The 25,002-nt window shown below is 36.9% G+C and overlaps 2 protein-coding genes across 14 annotated transcripts in view; one reads left to right on the top strand and one right to left on the bottom strand.

Moving 5' to 3' along the window:
• myo9aa (myosin IXAa) overlaps positions 1 to 20,150 on the bottom strand; it is a 174,418-nt gene extending 154,268 nt beyond the window's left edge. For all 13 annotated transcript variants that reach the window (XM_084108435.1, XM_084108437.1, XM_084108430.1 and 10 more), the window contains exon 1: positions 19,794 to 20,150. The gene's annotated coding sequence lies outside the window, so the exon portion shown is untranslated. The remainder of the gene's footprint in view (positions 1 to 19,793) is intronic.
• Positions 20,151 to 20,279: 129 nt separating this feature from the next.
• senp8 (SUMO peptidase family member, NEDD8 specific) lies at positions 20,280 to 24,259 on the top strand. The gene is made up of 2 exons (XM_084108635.1): positions 20,280 to 20,404; positions 22,342 to 24,259. Exon 2 carries the CDS (start codon positions 22,362 to 22,364, stop codon positions 22,992 to 22,994), a length of 633 nt encoding a protein of 210 aa, XP_083964761.1. The 5' UTR covers positions 20,280 to 20,404; positions 22,342 to 22,361; the 3' UTR covers positions 22,995 to 24,259.
• The last annotated feature ends 743 nt before the right edge of the window (positions 24,260 to 25,002 follow it).

Raw genomic sequence — 25,002 nt, 5'->3', positions numbered from 1 at the left:
ACTGTGCTCTGATTGGTCGGCTGGAGCAGAATGTTGTAATTGGTCGAGCGCTTTGAGCGTGTTTGGGAAATGTCTCACCTCTTACCATAACCGCGAGTTTCAACACACTACTAACTAACTCAATCAGGCCCCGCCCCTTTCATTTGCATATATGCCTTGGGCGGGAATTATTTAAATGAGGAATAAACGTGTTTGTTCCCGGAAGAAAACTCAAGACTACAACGGAGGCGTCACAACATCAACATTGACCGCCACAAATAGATTTCAGTGCTTCCCATTCATTGTGCAGCCCGAAAATACATTTAAACTTCTCATAATAACATAAAAGTCTTTAATGTTGTGTTTTGAGGCATTACCGTCAAACAAACTAAAATCGAAAGCGCGATAAGGCTTTGTGTCCAGAAGACTGTCTCACTACACTCACGCGATCAGCTCCACGTCTCAGTTCACAATGATTGAATGCAGTTTGTGCATTTTGGCAATGCAGTGGCAATGCAGTTACGTTTTATTTTCACATCTGCATAGTTGACTATTACAGCATTTCACTAGATTTGTAATGAGACGCGTTTGTAAACTTGTTTTCCGCCGGAATAAAAGCTCACGTGTTTAGCCTAGCACTTTCAAGTATAGAAATGACGACAAAACAAATTACGAAAGTTTCATTTATTTTTAAGTGCATTTGTTTTACAATATATGGCTATTACTGTCATAATGATAATAATATTATAACATTATTATCATTATTATATTTTTGGTTACACTTTATTTTAAGGTGTCATTGTTACAGTGTAATTATATATTTAAGTGCTGAGTAATAATAATTAACTATAGGGTTAGGATTAGGATTTGGTTGAGGGTTATTTTGCATAATTTACTGTTATTACTATGGTAAGTACATATAACGTGTAACAAGGACACTGTAAAATAAAGTGTTGCCTATTACAACTAAAAAGAGGTTTGAGTCCACTTCAGGCACAAGTCAATGCACTGACTTGTTTCTGTGCTCAATTTGCACACTGAATAAGGGTTGGATCTTTTCATTTTGAACTCTCAAAGTGCACCAGATTGATGAATTTAACTCAAATGTACACAAGTTCACACTACAGTTTCACAAAATCTAGTGGTAAACACTGCAGGTGGTCACACGTTACACAACATTTCAATAGGAAGAAACGGCGACCACTCAAACTGTGTTTCACAACAAAATACTCGAGAACTGTTGCAGGAAATTGCAAAAGATCATGCATGAGGCAGGAGCTGTCGATACTGGATTTCTTCTTGTTAAAATGATGCATGCAAGAAGCTAGTGATCCAAGTTGTCTGTGCGCCAATTTGCAGCAGAAAACAAACAACAACAAAAACGGATGTGTTGCAGCTCTCATTGGCTGTAGATCATCAGTCAACACACATTTCAGAACGTGTACCTGTTTTTGACTCCAATTTTGGACATTTGTCTCAAATTTCCAGAAACTGTCGGCAAGTGGAAATCGGGGCAGTGTGTACCTGGCATTAAAGTAAAAAAAAAAAAAAAAAAACCCTAATAGGAACTCTTTAAAGATACTCCGTAAAAATTAGTAGATTGTCAAAAATGTCATGATTGTATAAGAAAATTCCATGTTTTATAGGCTATATAATCTCCATGGACGCCTTCAGGGAATGACACAACAATGACCCTGCATCTGGCGACTTCTGACCCGTGCCGTCATAAGTTGGAGTCGTTAGCCAATGGCAGTCCTGCATACAGACATGTGATCGGTGCTGAGCGACACTCCAGTGTGTCTGCGGACCTCGGCACATGTGCTCAAGCCCACGTCACAATCTTCACTGGAATTAAAGAGACAGCACACAAAGCCTTTCTGAAGCTGCACTTGTGCTTTGTTTACCCAGCGTCCCACAGTCATGCATGAGTAACACTAGACGCTGACAGGTGCGTTCAGAGCCGGTGTTGACATCTACTGCAACGCAAGGCTTTACGCATGCTTACTGGATCCTCTGGGTTTTGTTATTCAGCAGGAGAGCGCAGGCCACATGTTCACTGCAGTGTTGACCCAAGCATATTTAAAAATTCATAGATCTTGACTTTATCGTATACAGCATAGCAACAACTACCTCAGCACAGCAGCTTTACCTCAGCTTTACCTCAGCTTTACCTCAGCTTTACCTCAGCACAACAACAGCTGATGAAGACCGTCAACAAAATCGGTAGTTTTAGCATGCTAATGAGAGGCCAAGAAAGCTCAAGGAACTGGCAATATAGAGATTCTCATAGTAGCGTTACTGGTGCTTAAATTAAATTGTAAATAAAAATTGACTTAAACATTCATAAACGCACACATCAATTATGGTAAACGGAAGATCAAGCATGCTTGCTTGATGTGCGAGAACCAATAGGGTTCGTTTTCGTGTTACGCAGCACGTGTTTGAGCTTCAGCAAGAACCAATGAGGTTTGTTCTTGCAAGTGAGGTTGAGCTTGTGTTTATGTTCGCTGATCAATGCTTTTATATGAATGACAGCCTAAAATTCAATCTGTTCATCATATAAAGCGATCGCGTTTGAACTTGAACTAAACCGCTCAATTCATATGGATTAGTTTTACGATCTCTTTACGAATTTTTTGAAGCGTCAAAGTGGAAGTTGCGTAGCTGTCAATGCAGATCTCAGATTTCATTAAAAAAAATCTTCATTTGTGTTTTATGAATGAAATGGGTCTGGAGCGACATGAGTAAATGATGACAGCACTTTTGGGTGAAATAAACCTTTAATAATAATAATAATAATCATGAGCAAGAGAGAAATCAGTGAGCGAGTACAGAGAGGTGGAGGCCTGGCATGTAAGCAACCATGGCAATGGTACTTTTCCCGTCCTCTCCATGGCGCCCGTTCCCGGGACAAAGACCCCAACATGGGCGGCACAGGAAGAGTGAGTCAGATCCAAAACCAAAACATGACATTATTGTGCTCATATATTGACTTTAATGAGCATGCCGCACCTTTAACACACTACGCTTTTTCGTGTACCGAATGAAAACAGATGCAGTAAACCGCCTTCCCTAAAGTCATAATTAGCTCCCACCTTATTCCAGCAAGATTCTGATAGGAAACAAAACAGGGAAGCAACACATTTGGTGTTGCACTGTGACTCTAAAGGGACATTCACACCAAGAGCAATAAAATGGCATTATAACTTTATAATGGCAAAGATACAGTTGTAAAAATCATTCTAAATGTAAAAGAATAGCAACAATAACGGCACAGAGAAACAATATTGTTGGAAAGCTATTTTTCCAACTGAGGAGAGATAAAAATATTGACAGCCAATCAAAATCCATCCTGTTAAATTCTAAATTCATAAAGGCATTCACACCAAGAGCAATAATTATAACGGCAAAGATATAGATTTAAAAATCTTCCTAAATGTAAAAGAATAGCAACAATAACGGCACAGAGAAACAAAATTGTTGGAAAACAATTTTTCCAGCTGATGAGCGATAAAAATATTGACAGCCAATCAAAATCCATCCTGTTAAATTCATGAAGCCTAAATTCAATATTTTATCGTATAAAGCGATCGTGTCTCTTTAGAAAATATGGATTACTTTTACAATCTCTTTATGAACTTTTTGAAGCGGTAGTTGCGTAGACTGTCAATGGAGGTGCAGAAATCTCTCAGATCTCATCAAAAACATCTTCATTTGTGTTCAGAAGATGAACATAAGTCTTAAGTGTTTGGAACAACATGAGGGCGAGTGATTAATGACAGAAGTTTCATTTGTGGGTGAACTAACCCTTTAACAATACAGAAAGTGATCACGGTCTGTGTAAAAAACAAAAAACAACCAAAAAAACACACATTATGCTGGATAGCTCCGCCCACAATGAAATCTCATTGGTCCAAAATCTCAAAATCAAACACCTCCAGAATAGCTGTGAGTATTTTTTGCATACTTATACCCCGGTTAAGACACGTTGCGAGTTGAATGAGGATTACGGGTAGATAATGAGATGTTTTGAGGCTGGATATATCAGTAACAAGGATTATGCACACACCATTTCCCCTTTAGAAAGCTCTGCTTCAGGACAAACAGCGAGACTGAGCAGAACGAGGCCTGAGGGCACAAGAAGCCCAGCAGAAGGATGAACAAACACACACCAGATAGCTGGACTTCACTGATATTATTAACCCCCGAAGGAACAAATACAATCACACACATTCAGAGGGTTATTCCATGAATTGCATGCTAATTCAGTCCATTACAATTACTTGTTTGTTTGTTTGTTTTAAATGGTCATGAATAGCATTTTTTATTTTTTTTGGTGCATTTATAATGATTGTAGGATTTTTACATAAAAAAATGCCATAATTTAATAAATAAAGGGCCATTTTCTACACCAATTATTGGCCTCTGATTTAAAGGGGTGGTATAATGCCCTTTTCACAAGATGCAAAATAAGTCTTCGATGTCCCCAGAGTGTGTATGAGAAGTTTTAGCTCAAAATACCCCACAGATATTTTTATATAGCATGTTAAAATTTTCACTTTTTGAGGGTGAGCAAAAACACAGTGTCTGTTCCTTTAAATGCAAATGAGCTGCTGCTCCCGGCACAGGGGGCGGAGCTACAACAGCTCCTTTTACCTCACACACACATGCACTGAAAATTTCAAAAACTTTTAGCCTTTTATGTTCAAACCGGAGTCAGACAATGATGTAGAGACTCAAGAAGAAGTGACAACATGTAGAAGCAACAGGACATTTCTGAATGGTTAGTTGATGAATTTAAGTAGCTGATGTGGAGTTAACTATCTTCTAGTCATTGATTAGCAAAATCTGTCATGATAATCAATAAATAGTGTTCCCCGCGGGCGGGGTTTATGTAAATTTTAGGGTTTATGATGTCACTAACCCAGGATGAATGTCATGTAGTCCCGACCAGCCGTTTGTTGCAGTCCTTAAAAAGCAATTTCTGTAAAAGCAAATATCTCCCTTTGCTTTGATCTTTGAGCGTTGTAACTTTGCAGATGTTGTTTATGCTCAAAAAGCAACATTACGCACTAGTTAGAAAAGTGAAATAATAATCAACCACCCCTTTAAACACTCCATTTAAGAGGGGTGTGTCTCCTTTAAGACTACACTGTTTGGTAACATCTTTGCACACAAAATAAATATTAGTTTTCCTTTGTAAACTTCCTATTACAGATCTTGATTCTTACATTTCAAGAATCGTTTTTTCCGTCTTTTTCTGTTTTCAGTTGATGAATGAACAAAACTTTGTATTGCGCCTCCCATCCAGTAAAGCTCCGTAAACTCTGTGCTTTGTTACTTTTGATATGAAACAAAGTCTCAGCTTTTAAATTCTGTCAATTTTATTACGAAATTCAAACAATTTTGAGTGCCATTTTAGCACTCTTAAATGTGACAGTTCAAGCGAAGTGAAGTATACCGATCATCTCTACAGCTTTACAACTAGTTACAACACAACATGAATATGAATGAACATCAGACGGTATGTTTAAAGATACAGCACAACTTACCGAAATCCGTATCAATTCACATGCAGGGATGTAGTGGAGGCTAAACGCACGTAAACGCCGTTTACGCACCTCCCAAAATTCGGAAATAGCGTTTACCCACCTCCAAAGTGCGTTTATCCACCTCTAAATTGCGTTTATCCACCTCTAAATAGCCTATCGTTCCTAAGCCATTTTAAATTAAGCTTATGTCGTTTTAGTTTCATATTGTTCATTATTAGTTTCATAGGTCATATTGCACTGCATTACTGTCAGTGCGATATCATTAGTTTGTAAAGCTGTCAATCATCTCACGTGAACCACGTGACCATAAGGCTGTCCTTCTGCAATGACGCTGTCTGTGTAAGTTATACTTCCTCATTCTTAGCTGCGAGACAAACAAAACTAAACATCTCTTTATCTGATTCAGGAAGCTAATAAATGCAGGATTCAAGTATATCTGGTTTGTGTGTGTCATTTCTGTTCGATTTTGGTTATTTTATAGGAACAAAGAATGTTTACAGTATGCATGCTAGTAAAGCCCATAGCTTATAAAATGCTAACGTTAAATATAACATATTTCTAAATCTTTTTTTGACTTGAAACCATTTTAAACCGCGACCGGAATATGATACAAATACTTGATGGTGTTTAAAGTGTTTTAAAGTGCGAATTATATTGTGTCATGTAGCTTGAGGCTACCTGTTGAGCTAATGCACCTGCTGCAGGAGCTTCCTATTAACGTTACATACAATATTTTTTTTAAAGAGTTTTTAAGAACAGTTATTTTTTTGTTGGTTTTCTAACAAGACTTAAGATAATAGATGGATTACTCTTGTATAGTGGAATGACAGAGATTTTGAATGGTCAATCAAAGAATACAGGAATACAGGCTATAATGGGTGAATTCAAACAAAAGAATAAGCATAAAAGAATAATGAAGAATAAGTCTCTCTCTTGCAAATGTGTTAAATGTTCGTCGATTTACATGAATGGGCCATTTCTCCGCACCAGACATTAGTCAAAGACTGTAAAGGAGTGTTTACAGGGCAATAAAATATCTGAAAGCATCTTATCAGCCTTTTCTAAAACTTCTCCAAAGCCTCCCATGATATGGTCTTACAATAGGCTTCATAAAATGCATAATTTTAGAGATATCATCCTCAGATTTGAAATGAAGCATGACCACACTTGTAGCTACACTTTAGTTGTGGTTATAAGTTGACATTCAAAAAAATATTTTATACATTTAATAAATATATTCTTAATATTTGTTGCTTTTGTTTTGCTATAGCATTCAGACTGGATACCTAAACATTGAATGCATACTAAATGATTCATTTTAATGGATTGTCTGAAAGGGTTAGTCTATTCACCTTATTTTTAACGGAAATACGGACGCAGCCAGTTGACGGTATTTTGTGCGAGACTTCCGGTCAGGCACTTCCGGTCACTGGCGAGCTAACTCACTTTTCACCGTAGCGGTTAATCAAACAAGTGTTCCTAACAACTAACCTGTTAACATTAATAACATGGGAGCCGAAATAAAAACGGACACGCACGCAGCCAGTGTGTCGCCGGCCTGAGGAATCTTCGCCTGTGGTTAAAAGCTTTACATTTGAAGAAACCACCGAAACGACCGTATGTTTGTTCTTTTCATTTCGTGAACACAGAGGTGGACAAAGTACACAACTTCCTTACTTGAGTGAAAGTACAGATACTACTGGTCAAATATTACTCCGTTACAAGTAAAAGTTGTAAAGACCGATTCTTACTTAAGTAAAAGTACAGAAGTACTCGTTTTTAAAAGTACTTAAGTATCAAAAATAAAAAGTAAATGTCAGTGCATTGTTTTATTATTGTTGCATTGTTGAATGTAATACTTACAGTACCTTATGCCTCTGAATCTAAGCCTGCCCTCATATCAGTATCACATTTATTTCTAGAGCACAGTTCCAGTAGTGGGATTGAATATGAGATTGAATAAGTCACTCAATAACGTCTACAATGGTTTAGGGCACCCAAATGGCTGTTCCCTCAAATAGTGCCCTTGGCTTAGTTTTTTGGCTTTGACGTCAACCCGACTTTCATTTCCAACCAAAATTCAACGTCTCTCCGACGTCGGGTTCTGACATAAATCTGACGTCGGGTTTTCCTGACTTTAATTTCCAAACCAAAATCATCCCCTGACTGACGTTACTACTTTCTACTCAAGGACCTTGACAGAATTGTAGTGGAGTAAAAAGTATGATATTTGTCTTTCAAATGTAGTGAAGTTGAAGTAAAAAGTTTCCAGAAAAGATAATACTCAAGTAAAGTACAGATACTCAAAAAGTGTACTTAAGTACAGTACTCAAGTAAATGTACTTTGTTACTGTCCACCTCTGCGTGAACACAAGACCTACAGAAGACCACCCGATCCCAGAAAAGTGGCTGGGCTACGAAGTCTCAATAAAAACTCCAAGGAGAAACAAAATCATTAACCCCTGTATAAAATCTAGTCATCATGGCATGATCATGGCATTTATTTTGTATGATTTACAATTATTTATAACCAGCCATCTACTTATTGCTATCCTGTGCTTTGGTTGCATTCTGATGGCATTATTAATACATTTGACGTGACAAAATACCTCCATAGATATATTAGTCCAGCGTTGGCTCGACCGTGTTTAGGGCGGGGCTGAAGGCGCCGGCGAAGTTTTGGCAGTCTGCCAGCTAGATGCATGGGTGTTTCAACCAGGTCCGGTACCCGAACTGGGTGAGGCGGGGCTTTAGCTCTTTGTTGTATTCATCTGATACGGCATGTGTAACATTTTTCTGTCAACTCTGCATAATCCTTCGCGATCGATATCATTAGTTAGCCCAGGGAAGCGAGGAAACGGAAGTGCCGCACAAAAACCGGAAATTGGACCCATGTTTAGTTCCGCGTTCGAAAATAAGGTGGCCTTATAACCAGCTACTTGACAGGATGTGGTGTGCTAAGCTGTCTTTTCTCCATTTTAACTTAATTTTACAGAGGTGAGACAGACAATTATGCAGAGAGCACAGAGAGAGGAGATATAGAGAGGAGAGAGAGATAGAGAGATGAGACGAGGAAAGAGGAGGAAAACAGGTAAGCAAGAACTTAGATTAATGTATGAATTGAATAGTGATTGTGTGACCTATGATGAGGGAACAACCAGTGATACCCTTGGTAGTACCATCAAATGATAGCCTATAGCGATGTCATCAGGATACACATACACCGGTGGGCAGTGGCCCACCTTACCGGGTGACCACGTCGTGGTCCACCAGAATTTATAGTTTACCCACCTCTTTTTTTACCACTACACCTCTGTTCACATGTAATCTCTCAATCAGTGTTTCAACTGCGGAAAGACGTCAATAAAACAGCTTGTAAACAATGTCACGTAATGTTACCTTAGAAAACCCTTTCAATGTCCAAAAACCTGTTAGTCAGCTAGAAATATGAGCTTTGAAAGGAGTATTTTGCTAAATATATGCACTATATTGCATATTCATTGTATTTTCACATCGATAATAAATGTGTTTGAATAAATCCTTGATGTTTTTATGAAAGCCACTGTTTAAATATTTATATTTAAAAAATGAGTAGAAACTATTTTTCAAGTATTATTATAACTTAAATGTAAACAGCCTCCAAATCAGTTCATTTTAACCTTTAATATTATAGTGATGTACCAACTGGGGTTCCCTGTATAGTTTAAAGCATTAGTTAAGTTAATTCTGGACCCTCCTCACACAAATGAATGGTCCAAGAGTTATTTAAAGGTGCAATTTAAGATGTAACAATGGTTAAACTTCACTAAATGAAAATATGGTCGCTCCAACTTCATGTCAGTCACGATAAGGCCTATAATTTCCTGTTTCCATTACAGCCAAACTCTACAAATGAAAAAAGAGAATCCAAACAAAGGCCTAAAAGTAACAGAAAGATTAAATGAGATTCAGTTACACCACTGGTTTGACGTGTTTCAAGTCTTGGACTGTGTCCCAATTCTCATAATTCTACTACACACTAAAGCTATGTACTTTACTGGTTAAATTAACTTTAATGAATGTAGAAAATAGCCTACACCAGTATAAGGAAACTACCTGATAGATATAGGCTGGGACTTGATTTTGTCCGTTGATCGGATCATTGACGTTTGATAACTGCAGCAATCTCATTCAAGTTAGAAGTTGGTGGAGGTGACTGATTATTATCCAGTTAGAAAAACATATCCATTTATGTTTTTAATTAAAGACTATGGGGGCATGTGATTTTTTTTTTTTTACATGTGCATGGATAAATAATTTGTAATAATCACTGCAACATTCAGGAGAAAAATAAGAATCCATTTTGTCCTTTTTGATTTCTTGATGTCTAAGGTTTAGTTTAGCAGTTTAGTTTCTGTTTGTTCCAACAGCAATGGTCTTAATGGACTTAATACTGACACCCAGGGCTTGACATTAGCATCCGCCAACCCGCCAAATGCAGGTGTATTTCAACAGTGGCGTGTAACACAGTTACTATAGCCACTTTGGCGGGCTGAACTTTATATATAATATATAACCTACACGTTTCAATTGTAGTCTTTTAAAAAGGCATCTGAATTAATAAACTAAGTGCAATGTAGTGTTGTCAAAAATAGAGATTTTTCAATACACTCAAATATCTGAAATGCTTCCAATACTCATTTCCCACAGAATAGATACATGATACCAGCAGCGCTTTCTCTCTCAACACAAACCCGCCTCTCCTCACTCACTCCTTTCATTTGCTCATTTCATTTGTTGGTGCAACAGGGCTTGAACTTCAGCGTGGAATGGCATGTATTGCGCATTATTTGACTCATTCCTGCAGATTTTGTGCTCAAACACCCAAAGTGTGCGCACATAAAGCCGCTTCTCAGGACTAAATTGAGTTCTTTTTTGCTGCTTATTGCGCTTAAACAGTCAAATACACACAAAATAATTGTAAAATTGGCGGTCTGGGTGAGTATTCACAAACACATTCACTTATGTTTTAAGTGAACGTAATCAGTTGAGAAAGAAAACGCATGTGTAACAGTATAATGGATCTGTGCGTCAGGACTTAAAGTGACAGCAGCCTAATAAACCTGCTGCAAAATTATGAGATAATATTAAAAAAATCTATATGGCAGTTTTTCCCCATGGTATTTATGCCAAAATTGAATGGCTAGTAACTTTGGGAAGCCACTAGCCACAGTGACTAATGAGCAAACAAGTTAATGCCCTGCTGACACCTACTGGTGTGAATGCATGAACGTTTGTGAACTATACTGAAAATGCTGCTTAACAGCAAAGCCGTTTATTAGGGCTGGGTATTGACACAAATTTCACAATTCGATTCGATTTCGATTCCGATTCGGTATTGATTATTTTGGATATCAGGTACAATACATGGCAAATTTTCTCAAGGAAAACAAATCTCTTAACTAATGCTGTAAACTATGGGCTTCATTAGCCTACTATAATATTGAAGGTAAAAATTAACTGATTTGTATACAAACACTTAAATTACACTTTTATTTATTTTTATAATAAAGTTATATGAAATATAAACATTTAAATGGTGGCTGTCATAAAAACCTGCCAGATTTATTCAAACATGCATTAAATATTGAACAACATTAAAAATGATAATGAATATGTAATATGGTGCATATATTTAGCAAAATGCTCCTCTCTAGAGTTCATTTTTCTAGCTGACTAACGAGTTTATGGTCACTGGATATGGTTTTTCTGAGGTAAATGTGGCGTTACATGACATTGTTTACAAGCTGTTTTACTGACGTCTTTCCACGGTTGAAACACTGATTGAGCGATTCCATGTCACATGATACGGACTTCGATAAGTTGTACTTTATCTTTTAACACACATTCATGCTCATTCATGTTTATTTCTCACTGTAACTGGTGTTATTAAGCCGGAAGAGAAGATCACGTGCTTCTCTTAAGCTGAGCCAGAGCGATCTCATGCCACAGCGCCAACACGGTAATTATGTTTTTGAATTTCGTAAGAAAATGGACGTAATTTGAAATCTGAGACTTTGTTTCATATCAATAATAACACAGCACAAAGATTACTGCGATTTATTGGATGCGATGCGCGCTACAATGTTACATTCATTCATCAACTGAGAACAGGACGACTAATCAATTCTTGGGAATCAATATCGGGTCGTACAAATGAGAATTGATTAAAATCAAGAAATCAATATTTTTTTACCCAGCCCTACTGTTTATGTTTTGTTCCTTTCCTTTCATGTTTTTCTCTTTCCTTTCATGTTTTTCTCTGTCTCGTACTATACAACTAAATTATAAAGATGCGAGTATTAAACTTTACACATGGACGAGACGAAATTCATTGTGGGAGTTTTAGAAAACTTATTATATGATAAATCTCCCAAGATCCACAAGGAAAAGTGCTCAGTGTGGACAGATAAATCGCAGCTGGAATGTTGTTGCATCATGCATGGTTAGGCCACAGTTTTATGGAGCTTTAATGTTGCTTTATTGTCCTTTTTGAAGCTTGACAGTATAATCACCATCCACTTTTGTTGCATGAAATAAAAGAAAGAAAATAACTAGGGGTCAGAAGAACGTCAGAACATGATGTTAGAACAGGAGGTTCGCCACAACTAATTTACTGGTTACACTAAAAATTAAATGTATATTTACAGCCTTTCCCTGTTTTTGTTGCCTTTGAGTGCTCAAGTTAAGATGGTATCCAAGATTTGAGACACGATAAGCCATCTTTCCCACCCTTCAAACAGCAGTTTCTGATATTTTTCTGCAGCCTGTCAAACACTGAAAGAGAGATATTGAGCAGGACTGGTGAAGACTGACCATTTAACTCAACTAGATCAGGTGCGGTCTCTTCTCACTGTGATAAGAAGGTCAGAGCTGCCCCACTTTTCCCTTACGATCCTGTACTTTAGAGAAACGGCCCAGTTTTAGTGGCCCCTTTACTGGGGCCTCAGACTACAAAAAGTGGCTTGTCAACACCTGTTCTGCTGCGGCACATTCATCAAGAGCAGACAGCCACCTACTTACCTACTTAAGCTGGCTTACTATTACATCCAAACTATTTCAAAACATCACTATTGATCATAATCAAGTTCAGGAGTTTGAACAAAGGTTCAGATTCAGATTGTTTTGAGCATTCAAAGCTATTTTCATGGCAAAAATTCAATTACAAAAGTACAAATATCATATAAATACAATAAAAACCAAACAAACAGAAACAGCAAGTCATATTAATAAGTCCTTAAGTGAGGTAACTTCATAAAAGCGCATTCTACTTGCATTAAGGACAATCTAATAAAATATGTTTAACAGTTCAGGGAAAAGTTTGAACAAAACCTGAAATGCTACAAACATGAATAATGACTTGAATCACACTGTTTGTAGAGGAAATATTTCTACTTTTCTAAAATAATATTTTAGAAATATTTTTTTAAAAACAAATAAATAAAAAAACAGAAAAATGTCCCTATTTGACTTGTTTTTGAAGTCTCAATTTCGAATTCAGCAAAAAATAAAGGTCGCATCACACAGATTACTCAGGCACATCCCTAATAATAGTACCTAATGTAGCTAGTGTTAATATTTTAAGCAGCCCAATAAGTTCATTAAACATCTTATCTTTTGGGATTTTGAGAAGTTGGAGGTTATCCTCACTTTAAGAGGTTATTGCTGCGGCACATTCATCAAGAGCAGACAGCCACCTACTTTACCTCCTTAAGCTGGCTTACTATCACATCCAAACTATTTCAAAACATCACTATTGATCATAATCAAGTTTAGGAGTTTGAACAAAACCTGAAATGCTACAAACATGAATAATGCCTTGAATCGCACTGTTTGTAGAGGAAATATTTCTACTTTTCTAAATGACTGGACTTGCTATTTTCACCTCGAAGACAGTAAAATGGATGAAGAAAACGAGACCCAAGCCTTTTTCTAAGACTCAAAGGCTGGATTCCCGAAAAATCACGAGGTTAAGAAATTTCTTAATATAAATTACAAGACATATGTCGCTCTCATATGTGCTGAATCGTGCCAAAAATTATGTCATTATAAAACTAGGAAAAGGTCCCTATTTGACTTGTTTTTGAAGTCTCAATTTCGAATTTAGCAAAAAATAAAGGTTGCATCACACAGATTACTCAGGCACACCCCTAATAGTACCTAATGTTGCTAGTATTAATATTTTAAGCAGCCCAATAAGTTCATTAAACATCTTTTCTTTTGGGATTTTGAGAAGTTGGAGGTTATCCTAACTAGGAGAATTTTCAAGAATTTGAATTCTTCTTATGTTTTGTCTTAAAGGGATACTCCACTTTTTTTGGAAATAGGCTCATTTTACAACTCCCCCAGAATTAAACAGTTGAGTCTTACCGTTTTCGAATCCATTCAGCCGATCTCTGGGTCTGGCGGTACAACTTTTAGCATAGCTTAGCATAGATCATTGAATCGGACAGGACCATTAGCATCTCTCACAAAAAAATGACCAAAGAGTTTCGAGTTTCGATATTTTTCGTAATGATATGACGCAGCGCCTGAAAATAGGTCTAATAGGTTAGACAAACTCAGTCCCGGTCATGCTGGAAGTTACTGAGCTGGGGAGTATTTTCAGGCGCTGCGTCATATCATTACGCCTGCTGGACTCATGGTACGGCAGCAAAGTTTCTTGATTATTACGCAGGAATGAGAGTATAGTTCCTAGCCATATCAGCCTAGAAAATCGCAACTTTTCATTTTCCGTCGGTCTTAGTACACGATGTAACTACAGAAGAGTCAAGTTTTAAATAGGAAAAATATCGAAACTCTTTGGTCATTTTTTTGAGAGATATGCTAATGGTCCTGTCCGATTCAATGATCTATGCTAAGCTATGCTAAAAGTGGTACCGCCAGACCCGGAGTTCGGCTGATTGGATTCGAAAACGGTAAGACTCAACTGTTTAACTCTGGGGGAGTTGTAAAATGAGCCTATTTCCAAAAAAAGTGGAGTATCCCTTTAACAACCTTAAGCAAAAAAGTATCTATTCTTAAGTTTTAAATTAGAAAATAACAGTTTAGAAAACAAAATATTTTTCTTAAGAATGATATACCATCATCTCATGTGAATGTACTTGATTTTAAACAAAAAAAAAATATTTTTTTATACACCTTAAAGGAGTAAAACTTTTATCAAAATATCATCTAAATCTTTAATGTGAAGCATTAGGAAGTCACTTGTTGTACATCTAGAGTTTTAATCAATACGCAAGAGAATGGTTTATCATAAATTAAAGTTATCATACACTATATAAAGACTATTATATTTAAAGGGTTAGTTTTCCCCAAATATTAAATTCTGTCATTATTTTCTCATGTCGTTTCAAACCCGATATACGACTTTTGTTCATCTTCGAAACAAAAAATTTGAGATGATTGTGTCCCTCCACTGAAAGTCCAATCACCCAAAACTTCAAAAGTTTTCCAAAAGTTCAGAAAGAGATAGAAAAAAGTAAAAGAAAGTCTTGAACAAAAATATGAACAGATTTAATTTAGGCTTTCATTCACATAAACACTGACCAACGCAGAAACATAAAGCACATCACATATGTTAAGCAGAAGCTCAAGGTTCAACGCTGATCAATGTGTATATGTGAATAAAAGCATAAAGCTTTGTGTCTCTTCAGAAGACTAGAATTAACTTCATATGCATTGCTTTTACAATGTTTTTATGAACTTTTTTTTGGTGTATCAAAGTGAATGAACCTTCAGCGGAGGGCTAGAAATCTCTCATTAAACACATTTTCATATGCGTTTCAAGTGATGAACGAAAGACTAATGCGTTTGGAACGACATGAGGGTGAATAACGGATGACAGAGTTTTCAATTTTGCGTGAATGTCACGATCTATGAGGAAAAAACCATCGTAACATAAATAATGTTCTCAGTGAATGATTTTGCTGGGAGTTTAAAGAGGCTTAAAGGTCATTTGAAAATGTAAGTTCTGGAATTAAACAACACATGGACCTGAATAACATCCAAATCCACTCCAAATATTTGTTTGGATTGGACAAACATAACACCAAGCTTTGAATTTCAGATCATCTCAAAAACAAGCTCCAAGAAAAATTACAGCCTGTAAGATCCTTAAATCCACGATGATTTATTGCTCAATGATAATTTAGGACTGGCACATATTGTGGTCAATTTGGAAAGCCAATACACATATTTCTGAAGTCAAAATGCACAAAGTAAGCAAAATAAGACGGCAATCGCATGAACGTCTTTATACAAAAATTGGCTTGGCTGGTAACCGAACAATGACCTGTCAACGCGCATTAGCCCGTGTCTGAGATACAGAACGGCTTCAGACAAATGGTAAAAGTAATAATTACTGTTGTTTCCAGTTATTTACAGGCGGGAATCTGAGCCATACTCCCTTTCAGCTGTCCGTCTGCAATTTGCAATTCAGCTAAATAACTTACTGTCTGAAGTACAGCTGACATATTCAAGAGAGAAATATTTAAGACATAAATGTGATGATAAAACAGCTTATGCTTGGTTGGTTTAGATGCAACAATAATTTTATCCCTTAAAACTCATCCAAAACGACATATTTAAACACTTTTTCCTTGAAAAAAAGATTCTTAATACCTTAAAATAGCTTGAATGTAACTCGACACCCTTGCCTCATTTAGTATACGCAGTTCTATGAATATGCAAATGAGCCCCGCCTCCACTCACTCACTCAGCTCAGAGATCCACTCGTTGACGATCACACGTTGATCTGATTGGTTACAAGGTAGTTTGTGACGTCAGAAACACCAGCGATTTCAAAGCGTGTTTTTGAGACTGTCTTTGGTTCACTGCAGTTTTAAGGAGAAAATACTCAGCAATCGACTTATGAATTTACACATGGTTTGTTTTGAAGCATATTAAAAACAACATTAAAAGCTGGATTTTCACCACAGGGGGACTTCAAGGTTTCGTCAGATCATTGAACGCAGTGTTTCTGTGCGTCAGGGCCTGAATTATGGATTACCGCGTCCCATTCAAAGTCAAATCCAGGCAACTTGATGGCCGTGAGTTTCACTACTTCCTATGGCAGTTTCCTCTTATTGTTGTGGTCCAAAAATGCTTCAGATTTCTCCTACAAGCTAGACTCATCTACAGTACCCAATGATTTCCGGCAGGCGGAAAACGTGGGCGGACTGGAATCCAGTCGTAAAAAAAGGAATTTACAGTAAAACTGTCATTTATAGCAAAAAATTTGGCAAATTTTGGAGGAATGTCTCAAACTGAGGCCAAAACACTCAATCAAATCGTGATATCCACTAAATATTGCTATATTTTATAGTCTCACTATATGAGGACAAACTTCAGTCACATTTCATTTAATAAAAATTATATACAAAAAGAAACTCAAAGGTGTTCACGACAACCTGTCAAATAAAAGGTCTAACTTGAAGAAATGTTGACAGAAATATATTACTATCATACATTAGGCTGTACTGCTCAAAGTAGTAGTAGTAATACTAATTAGAATAATAATAAAATCATTAAAACTTGATTTTTAAAGGAATTTGATCATTTTTCTTAATTTTTAATTTTCTTAATTTCAACAGGTAACCTTTGCTGTGCTTTGCTAAAAGATTAAATAAATTGTTGCCTTTTCCTTTGATTACATGTAAGATATTAATTAAATTAGCAATGTTTTATGCCTTCATTTGATTACCACAGTTTTTGATGATACATTTTCGTATTAAATCATAAATCCTGAAAAATTAAAAGACAACACAAACATTTATGGGGTGGAAAATGCATAGGGCCCTTTTTAATAAATTAATAAATTGTTAAAGTTTTAAGAATTAATTAAATGATTATTAAAATCTAATTAAACCATAAAACGGAATAAAACACATTTCATAGGGTTAGCCTAAACTTTGAATAAATTATTGTTAAACTGTGTAAGCTTCATGATTTCAATTAATTAGACATGCTTTTTGTTTAATAAAATTTAACTTAACAACTATAACAGAATGCAGAAAAATGAAAACGATAGTCACTAAAATGCGTGTTTGAGTGATTCTCATCCGGCTTTACCTTTCCCTCCAGGCTCTATGATGCAACTTCTATTTCTGCTCAGTGTTAATATTTAATAACTAGGAATTTTAAACCTGTGATGTGATTTGGTTTCAGACTGAAAGCCTCTCTATAAAGACATCTCAAGAATCTTCTGAATTTGAACAAAAGGTCGTAGTAGTGCTATGTTTGTTCGTTTTTGTTTTCTCGTTTTACATGAAATGACAGCAAACATGGTACATGCTTGAAATAAGTGTCATGTTAATACATGAATACAATAACTCAGGACTATGATTTCACCACTGGCACAGTGCTTTCTTTTAAGCGCATGCATTTAGGACAGTAACAGTGTTAACTTATGAATCTGGCTCAAAAGCATGCATGCAGACCACACTAGCTCATATCTGGGGTGTCATATACAAGGCCAGTTGTCAGAGTAAAGTCATGTCTTGGCACAATCTCCAACAGCTGAGACAAACCCTTCACATTCCTCACATCACCTGTGCTGGGAAACAACACTGTCACCAACAAGAGCAAACTCTCCTCAGTTAACTCAGTAATAAAATGAGAAGTGATCCCAAACAGCATTTGGACATTTAAGGAACAATAAATGAACTGCATTCAAATAAATAAAGTATCAAACCAAGTGGTATTGATTTTCAAGAGCATGCAAAACAAAAGTGTATTAGGTTTCAAGTGATAAACAACAGATATATTGATGTTTAAACGCCCACTGAAGTGCCTGAAACGCACAGCATTCAATGTGTTGATGTAATTTCCACTGAAACAGGAAGAAGGGGCGGGGCATATCCAACAGCTCCGCCCCTTTTTTTAAATAGCCAATAGCGTTTCGTTTATATATCTCAGCTCGGCCAGTTGAGCTCGATAAAGCCACAGTTTTCTCACAAATCTCTAACCGTTTCTCCTCATAATCTCCTCCATATCGCTTTAAAATACAGCATTCTGTGCAGAATTCAATTTACACTGTCTGAATCATTCACTATCCCCTATATAGTGCACTATGTGCCATTCACCATGTAGAAAAAATAAATGTGTGAAAAGTGACCAATTTCAGCTTCAAAAACTACGTTTATAATGTAGGGGGCGGAGCTTCAGATTCTAGAGAGCATTTGATTGGACAGAAAATCTGATGAGAAGCTCAAGTGCAAAGTGATGTCATCAAAATCATTGATCCATATTGGCGGAAGTGAGCCTAATGCTTAGACTATATCTTTTTTAATGCGAATTTTTGACATGGTTTTGGAGCACACTAGCTTATAGATAACAGTAAGACTAACATATCCATACTAAAAGCCAAAAATCTTTTTTTTTTCTAAAAGCTAAAAACTATTTATTTCATGGGGACTTTAAAAACGATTTGATTTGGACACTTTGTGATAGTCAAATGTAACTGGAACATGTTGATAAGTTAATGTGATGAACTACACCTGTGGTGACACCTGAGTGAACTTGAGGTGAACTGACTTATCCACTAAAAATCCCAGATTCCAGGTTAAAAGTCACGATAAACGGTTCAGAAAAGTGAAGTTAGTTCTGAGAAATCTGTAGCATCGTTTGTTTGCAGAAACCACTTGGTTTGATATTTTGCCATTTAAATGCAATGACATTCACACACCTTTAACTCTTGACTTAAAGCGGCCACACACTTTTAGAACAACAGAGAGAGAGAGAGAGAGAGAGAGAGAGAGAGAGAGAGAGAGAGAGAGAGAGAGAGAGAGAGAATGAAACATTGTGACTGGGTCCGGATGACTGTGCAGATTTGGCCCATGATTACTGCAGTACTTGGACTGAAGTGAGTCTTCAATAATAAATGAACCATCATCATCATCATCCTCATCATCATCATCCTCATCACCTCCACCCATGACATCTGTCACACCTTAAATAAGGTTGTTTATAAATGCCAGCTTAAAGTTATCCTAACACATTTAAACCAGTAGCACCATTCACTAGTTATGCTGATGTCTGTTGACAATGAATCAAAAGAAATACCACAATATTGTTTTGCACGTATCGTGTGCCACGAGTTAGCGCGCGCAGTAACCATAGACATAAAGAAGGAGATGCAGGGAAACTTCGAGTCAGGATAAGTTAGTTTGTGTAATTCGCCGAAAGCATAGGTGAAAATAATTTCAACACATCAAATCTCACCTCTATGAGTTCAGTGTAAAAAAAAAAAAAAAATCCAGTGTTTGCTGCGCTTCTCCTTTAAGGACGGATCAAATCCAGCGCAGCTCGAGTCCACTAATATCCCAGAATTGTCTCTCTCTCTTTCAAATTATCCGTTGCAACTTTCCCGTGCCCGAACATACGTGCCACTCTGCCATTTTGATTCAAAAAATGACTACAATCTTCTTCCCATTGAAATTTCCGAACAGTGCGGCGTTTCTTTTCTCGTGGGAGTCGCTCGCTGAAACTCCTCTCTGTTTTTTTTCTGCTTAATCAGTGCTGCTTCTCATCAGCGTCCAGACGCGCGCTGCGCGTACTCGCTGCGGAATTGGCGGAGTCAGTTGCGGCGATGGGCGGTGGCTGCCTTTCAGACAGGCAGTACGTACTAGTTACGTCACGCTACGGTAAGCCAATCACCGCTTGGCATTGGAAAAAGGCGTGTACGTGCCCTGCCCCTCAATACTGTCGCAAAAAAGTGTAGAAGCACGACATTTTCTATGACAACAGAAGCGGTTTACGGCACCTCATCGCGCTTGTGGTAGAGGAAGGTGGACGTTATGAAGGCTTACTTTTGGGACTGTTTCTTTTGCAAGGTAACAAGCAATATGTTGTCGATGTGATTTTCAAACAGATGAAGAATGCAGAGAGCTTTGAGATCGTGTTTGTTTGGCCTGTATCATTGCGCAGTGCAGTAACTTACTAGTGATTGTGCAATGAGACAAATAAGACAACTTAAAGTTATGGTGACCACATTTAAAATAAATAAGAGTTTAATTCTATTATTTTAAAGTTACCTACATAAAATACAGGGAGTCAGAGGATGTACTAGAAGTAAAGTAATTGCAATAGAGTGGTGAGAAAAATAGAAGTGTTCTAAAAAAAGTGTTTGTAGAATAAAAGATAGATGGTTAAAGTCAGCATGAAATAAAAATAGACTATTGTTTTTTTTAATGGAATATTTAGTTCGTGCACATTATTATAGTTTTTAATTCATGTGTCTCGCAATCTTGAATCAAAATAACTTCCCTCCCTCTTGCAACGACTTCTCTTCTCTAATGACGTGTTTACTGGCGCGAGGGCGGGGCAACCTGTCACTCACATGAGATCCACCAATAGCAAACCACAGTTGCAGGTCTCTTGTAAACAGTTGTGTAAACTATTTTTTTTCCAGGATTCTTTGATGAATAGAAAGTTCAAAAGAACAGCATTTATCTGAAATAGAAAGTTATTGTAACATTAAACACTACCGTTCAAAAGTTTTGGGTCAGTAATATTTTTTTTTTCGAAAAGAAATGAAATAAATTAATACTTTTATTCAGCAAGGATGCGTTAAATTTAACAGTAAAGTGTCAGTAAATACATTTATAATGTTACAAAAGATTATATTTAAAATAAATGCTGTTCTTTTGAACTTTCTATTCATCAAAGAATCCTGGAAAAAAAAAAATTGTACACAACTGTTTTCAATAATAATGAATGTTTCTTGAGCAGCAAATCATCATTAGAATGATTTCTGAATGATCATGTGACTCTGAAGACTGGAGTAATGATGCTGAAAATTCAGCGTTACCATCACAGGAATAAATTACAGTTTAAAATATATTAAAATAGAAAAGTTATTTTAAATTGTAATAATATTTCACAATATTACAGTTTTTAAAAAATATTTTTAATCAAATAAATGCAGTCTTGGTGAGCAGAAGAGACTTATTTTAAAAAACATAAAAAATCTTACAGATCCCAAACTTTTGAAAACTAATGTAGCTCCGAAAGATCATTACCGTAAATGACCCTGAGCACTTGTGGTGTGAACCGCTCCATTGTTTTTGATGCACTTTGACAGTAAAATGGCGCAATTATGTTCCTCGGTCCGTATGAAACCCGGTCTGCCATTTGGATACCACTGTTAATGACAAATAGATTCATATAACATGGTATTAAAGGGGTCATCGGATGCAAAATTCACTTTTATATGGTGTTTGCATATAAATGTGTCTTTGCAGTGTGTGGACTCAACCACCATACAATGAAAAAAATCCATTCACTCCTTTTGTTTAATCCTCAAAAAGCCTAAACACTCTCAATAATCAAGCCGTTTGGATTCTCGGATCAATGTGATGTCATATTGCTCATGCTCCGCCCACTATTATTAGCATATTTCCCGTATTAGCATATTTCCACCCTCAGCTATTTGTATATTGTCCGCCAAGGCACACTTTACGTGTAAAGTAAACCAACGCTTTACGTGTCTTGTGTCGACTTGCCCCATGGAAGAGAGGGTGGGGGGTGGGTAGCAGTTGCTCATTATCATTTAAAGAGACATGCACCGAAATGGGTTGTTTTTAAGGAGGTAAAAAGGGTGTTGTTTTACACAACCATTGAGGAATTTTAACCAAAGTATGTTACAAACTTTACATGAAGACCCTAAAGAATCATACCAGCTTGTGGAAAATGGGCATCCGATGATGACCCCTTTAATGTGGTACTACATAGGTAAATGAGTAAAATCTCTGAATTCTCATGCCCACAGTAAGCCGTGTTGCGTTGAGGATGGATCCAGTGGTGTTGAGCTTCCAGGACAGTCTTCTGCGGCGCTCAGATGTGGCACTGTTAAACGGACCGCACTGGCTCAACGACCAGGTCATCGGTTTCGCCTTCGAGTACTTCGCAGCGGAGCGCTTCAAGAGTCTGAGCGAGAAGGTGTGCTTCATCAGCCCTGAAGTCGCTCAGTTCATCAAGTACGCTTCGAGTCAAGAGGAGCTCGTCGTGTTCCTGGAGCCGCTGAGTCTCGCGACTCGACAGTGGCTTTTTCTGCCGGTCAATGATAACGCCAATCAGACGGCCGGCGGCTCCCATTGGAGTTTGCTTCTCTATCAACGAGACACCAGTCAGTTCACACACTTCGACTCTCAAAATGGAGGAAACTCATTGCACGCACGACGTATCGCAGCAAAACTGGAAGCTTTTCTAGGAGAGAAAGTGCCTTTTGTAGAGGAGCAAAGCCCCTCGCAGCAGAACAGCTTTGACTGTGGCATGTACGTGATCTGTAACGCCGAGGCTCTGTGTGAGAGTGTGAGAGTCGAAGGCTGTCCGCTCCTGCCCGCTCAGATCATAACACCCACATACATCACACGCAAACGGACAGAGTGGTATTCGCTAATACAGAGACTCGCCAAGGAATGACTAGTTGAGCTCGCAAAAGCCCCGTTATGTTTGCATGAACTCTATTAGCCAGTGAACATGGGCTGTGCAATTGCCAAAATAAATTATGTAATCATTTTCTATATATAAATACACACATGCATGCATACATTTAGGAAAAAATGTTATTTATATATAAAATATTTATATGTAATATAAATGCAAATATTTCTTAAATATATACATGCATGCGTGTGTATTTATATATAGAAAATAATTATACACAGTACACACACATATATTCTGTAAACACAAACAGTGAACGCACATATCTATCATACTCAATCCTGCATGGATGAAACAGCATGCGCCTCTTAAAAGATTGTTAAAAAACTCTTTAAGAAATGGAAAACACCAAAAGTGCGCCGTTACCCGCCTTCATGTCACTCCAAACCCGAAACCAGAAGTGAGATCCTCAATCTTTACACTGTTTTGTTCATATAATGAATGTAAATGTGGACCGGTCGGTCAAGCTCCAACAGTGACGCCATTAAAGTATAAAAAGTAGTTCATATGAATCATGCGCTATATTCTTAGTCTTCTGGCTTTGTGCGAAGTAAAAGCAGAAATTTAAGAAGTTTTTTCCCTCAAATCATATTTTTATTTGCATATATTCAATGATGGCGCATGAAGACACGTCTTCTTAACCAATCGTTTTGCTCTAACTTTGAATTTGTGGACACATTTCTTGTCACACATCTATCATGAGGCTTCAGAAGATTTCACAAGTCATATGAACAACTTCATTCGAGCTTGATATCATCAGTCCCCATTAACTTTCACTGTTGTTTCTGCAAAAAAAAATCTCATTTTGTCTTACATTTAAGGAAATAAAATCAAGTAAACGATGAGTAATTTTCTGGATGCGCTGTTCCTTTAAGAACACATCTATGATCTTTCATCCGAGAAGAGGCTTGTGATCGGTGTAACTAATCAGTTATCAACACAAGTCGGTAGATTGAGAACGTATTGTTGCTGATTAGTAGCATGAAGCGAGTAAGTGAATGTGATGCTTGTTTACAAGACCTTTTGCTCAGGGCTTATTTTGAGAAAAGACAGAGAATGTGATCTGTGTCGTCACTGTCTGTTTTAGTTGACCAAGTTCATCTTCTTACTCTGAGCTGAAAAGATGCTTCATAACCTCAAATGCATGATTGTATAAGAGTTTATTCTTCAGCTGTATATGAACTGAATGAAGCAGATGAGAATGAGCACATTGTTTCATCCCAATAAAAGACACACACACACACACACGTGTCTATTGCAGTGCAGGTCACTTTACTATACCAGTATTATAGTTAAACCATTGAGTGTGAGGCATTACGTCATTATTTTCTCTCTGTCATGTGTTGGTGTTGTAACCTTTGTCTTATTTATTTGCATAAAAGACGATTGTGCTGCTAATCTACATCAAGACTATATGCATGAACACATGCAGCAACCTATTCAAATCCTAGATCAGATCTCTAATGTTATTGAATTACTGACATTGTTAAGAAATATCTTATTCAAAATAAAAATAAAAATCGTTTGGGTTTAAGTGGTGGAGACCGGGGCAAGTTGTCAGTCTGTTTACTCCAGTGGATATTTCTCAGGGTCCAGTTTAAACCCGAATAAGTTGGCAAAACTCAAAAAAATTAAGGCGATCAGTTGCCTCAAATTTTTTAAGTTAAGAAATTCAAAGTTTAAGTAAGCAGAACTGGTGGATTTTTATTTTTTACTTATACATTTTAATTGTTCTTAACTTGAAATGTTTGAGTACACTAATTCATACATTTAACTTAAAACTTTCATATAATCTCAATGTGAACACTTTTGTTGGTATAAACTTAGCTAGCTAGTTTGCTAACATACAAATTTGTTAACAATAGTATGTTATACAGTAGCACTTGCTGTATGAGTGCAGCAATATAAAGGTTTTATTTGCTCTCAAATCATTGTCATCATGACGGTAACTATCCTAAAACCAACATTAACAGAAATTCTTCTA

Source organism: Abramis brama (assembly GCF_963993115.1).
Source record: "Abramis brama genome assembly, chromosome: 3".
NCBI classification, from domain to species: Eukaryota; Metazoa; Chordata; class Actinopteri; order Cypriniformes; family Leuciscidae; genus Abramis; species Abramis brama.
Note: the sequence above shows the minus strand (reverse complement) of the source record. Positions and strands in the feature narration are given on the sequence as shown.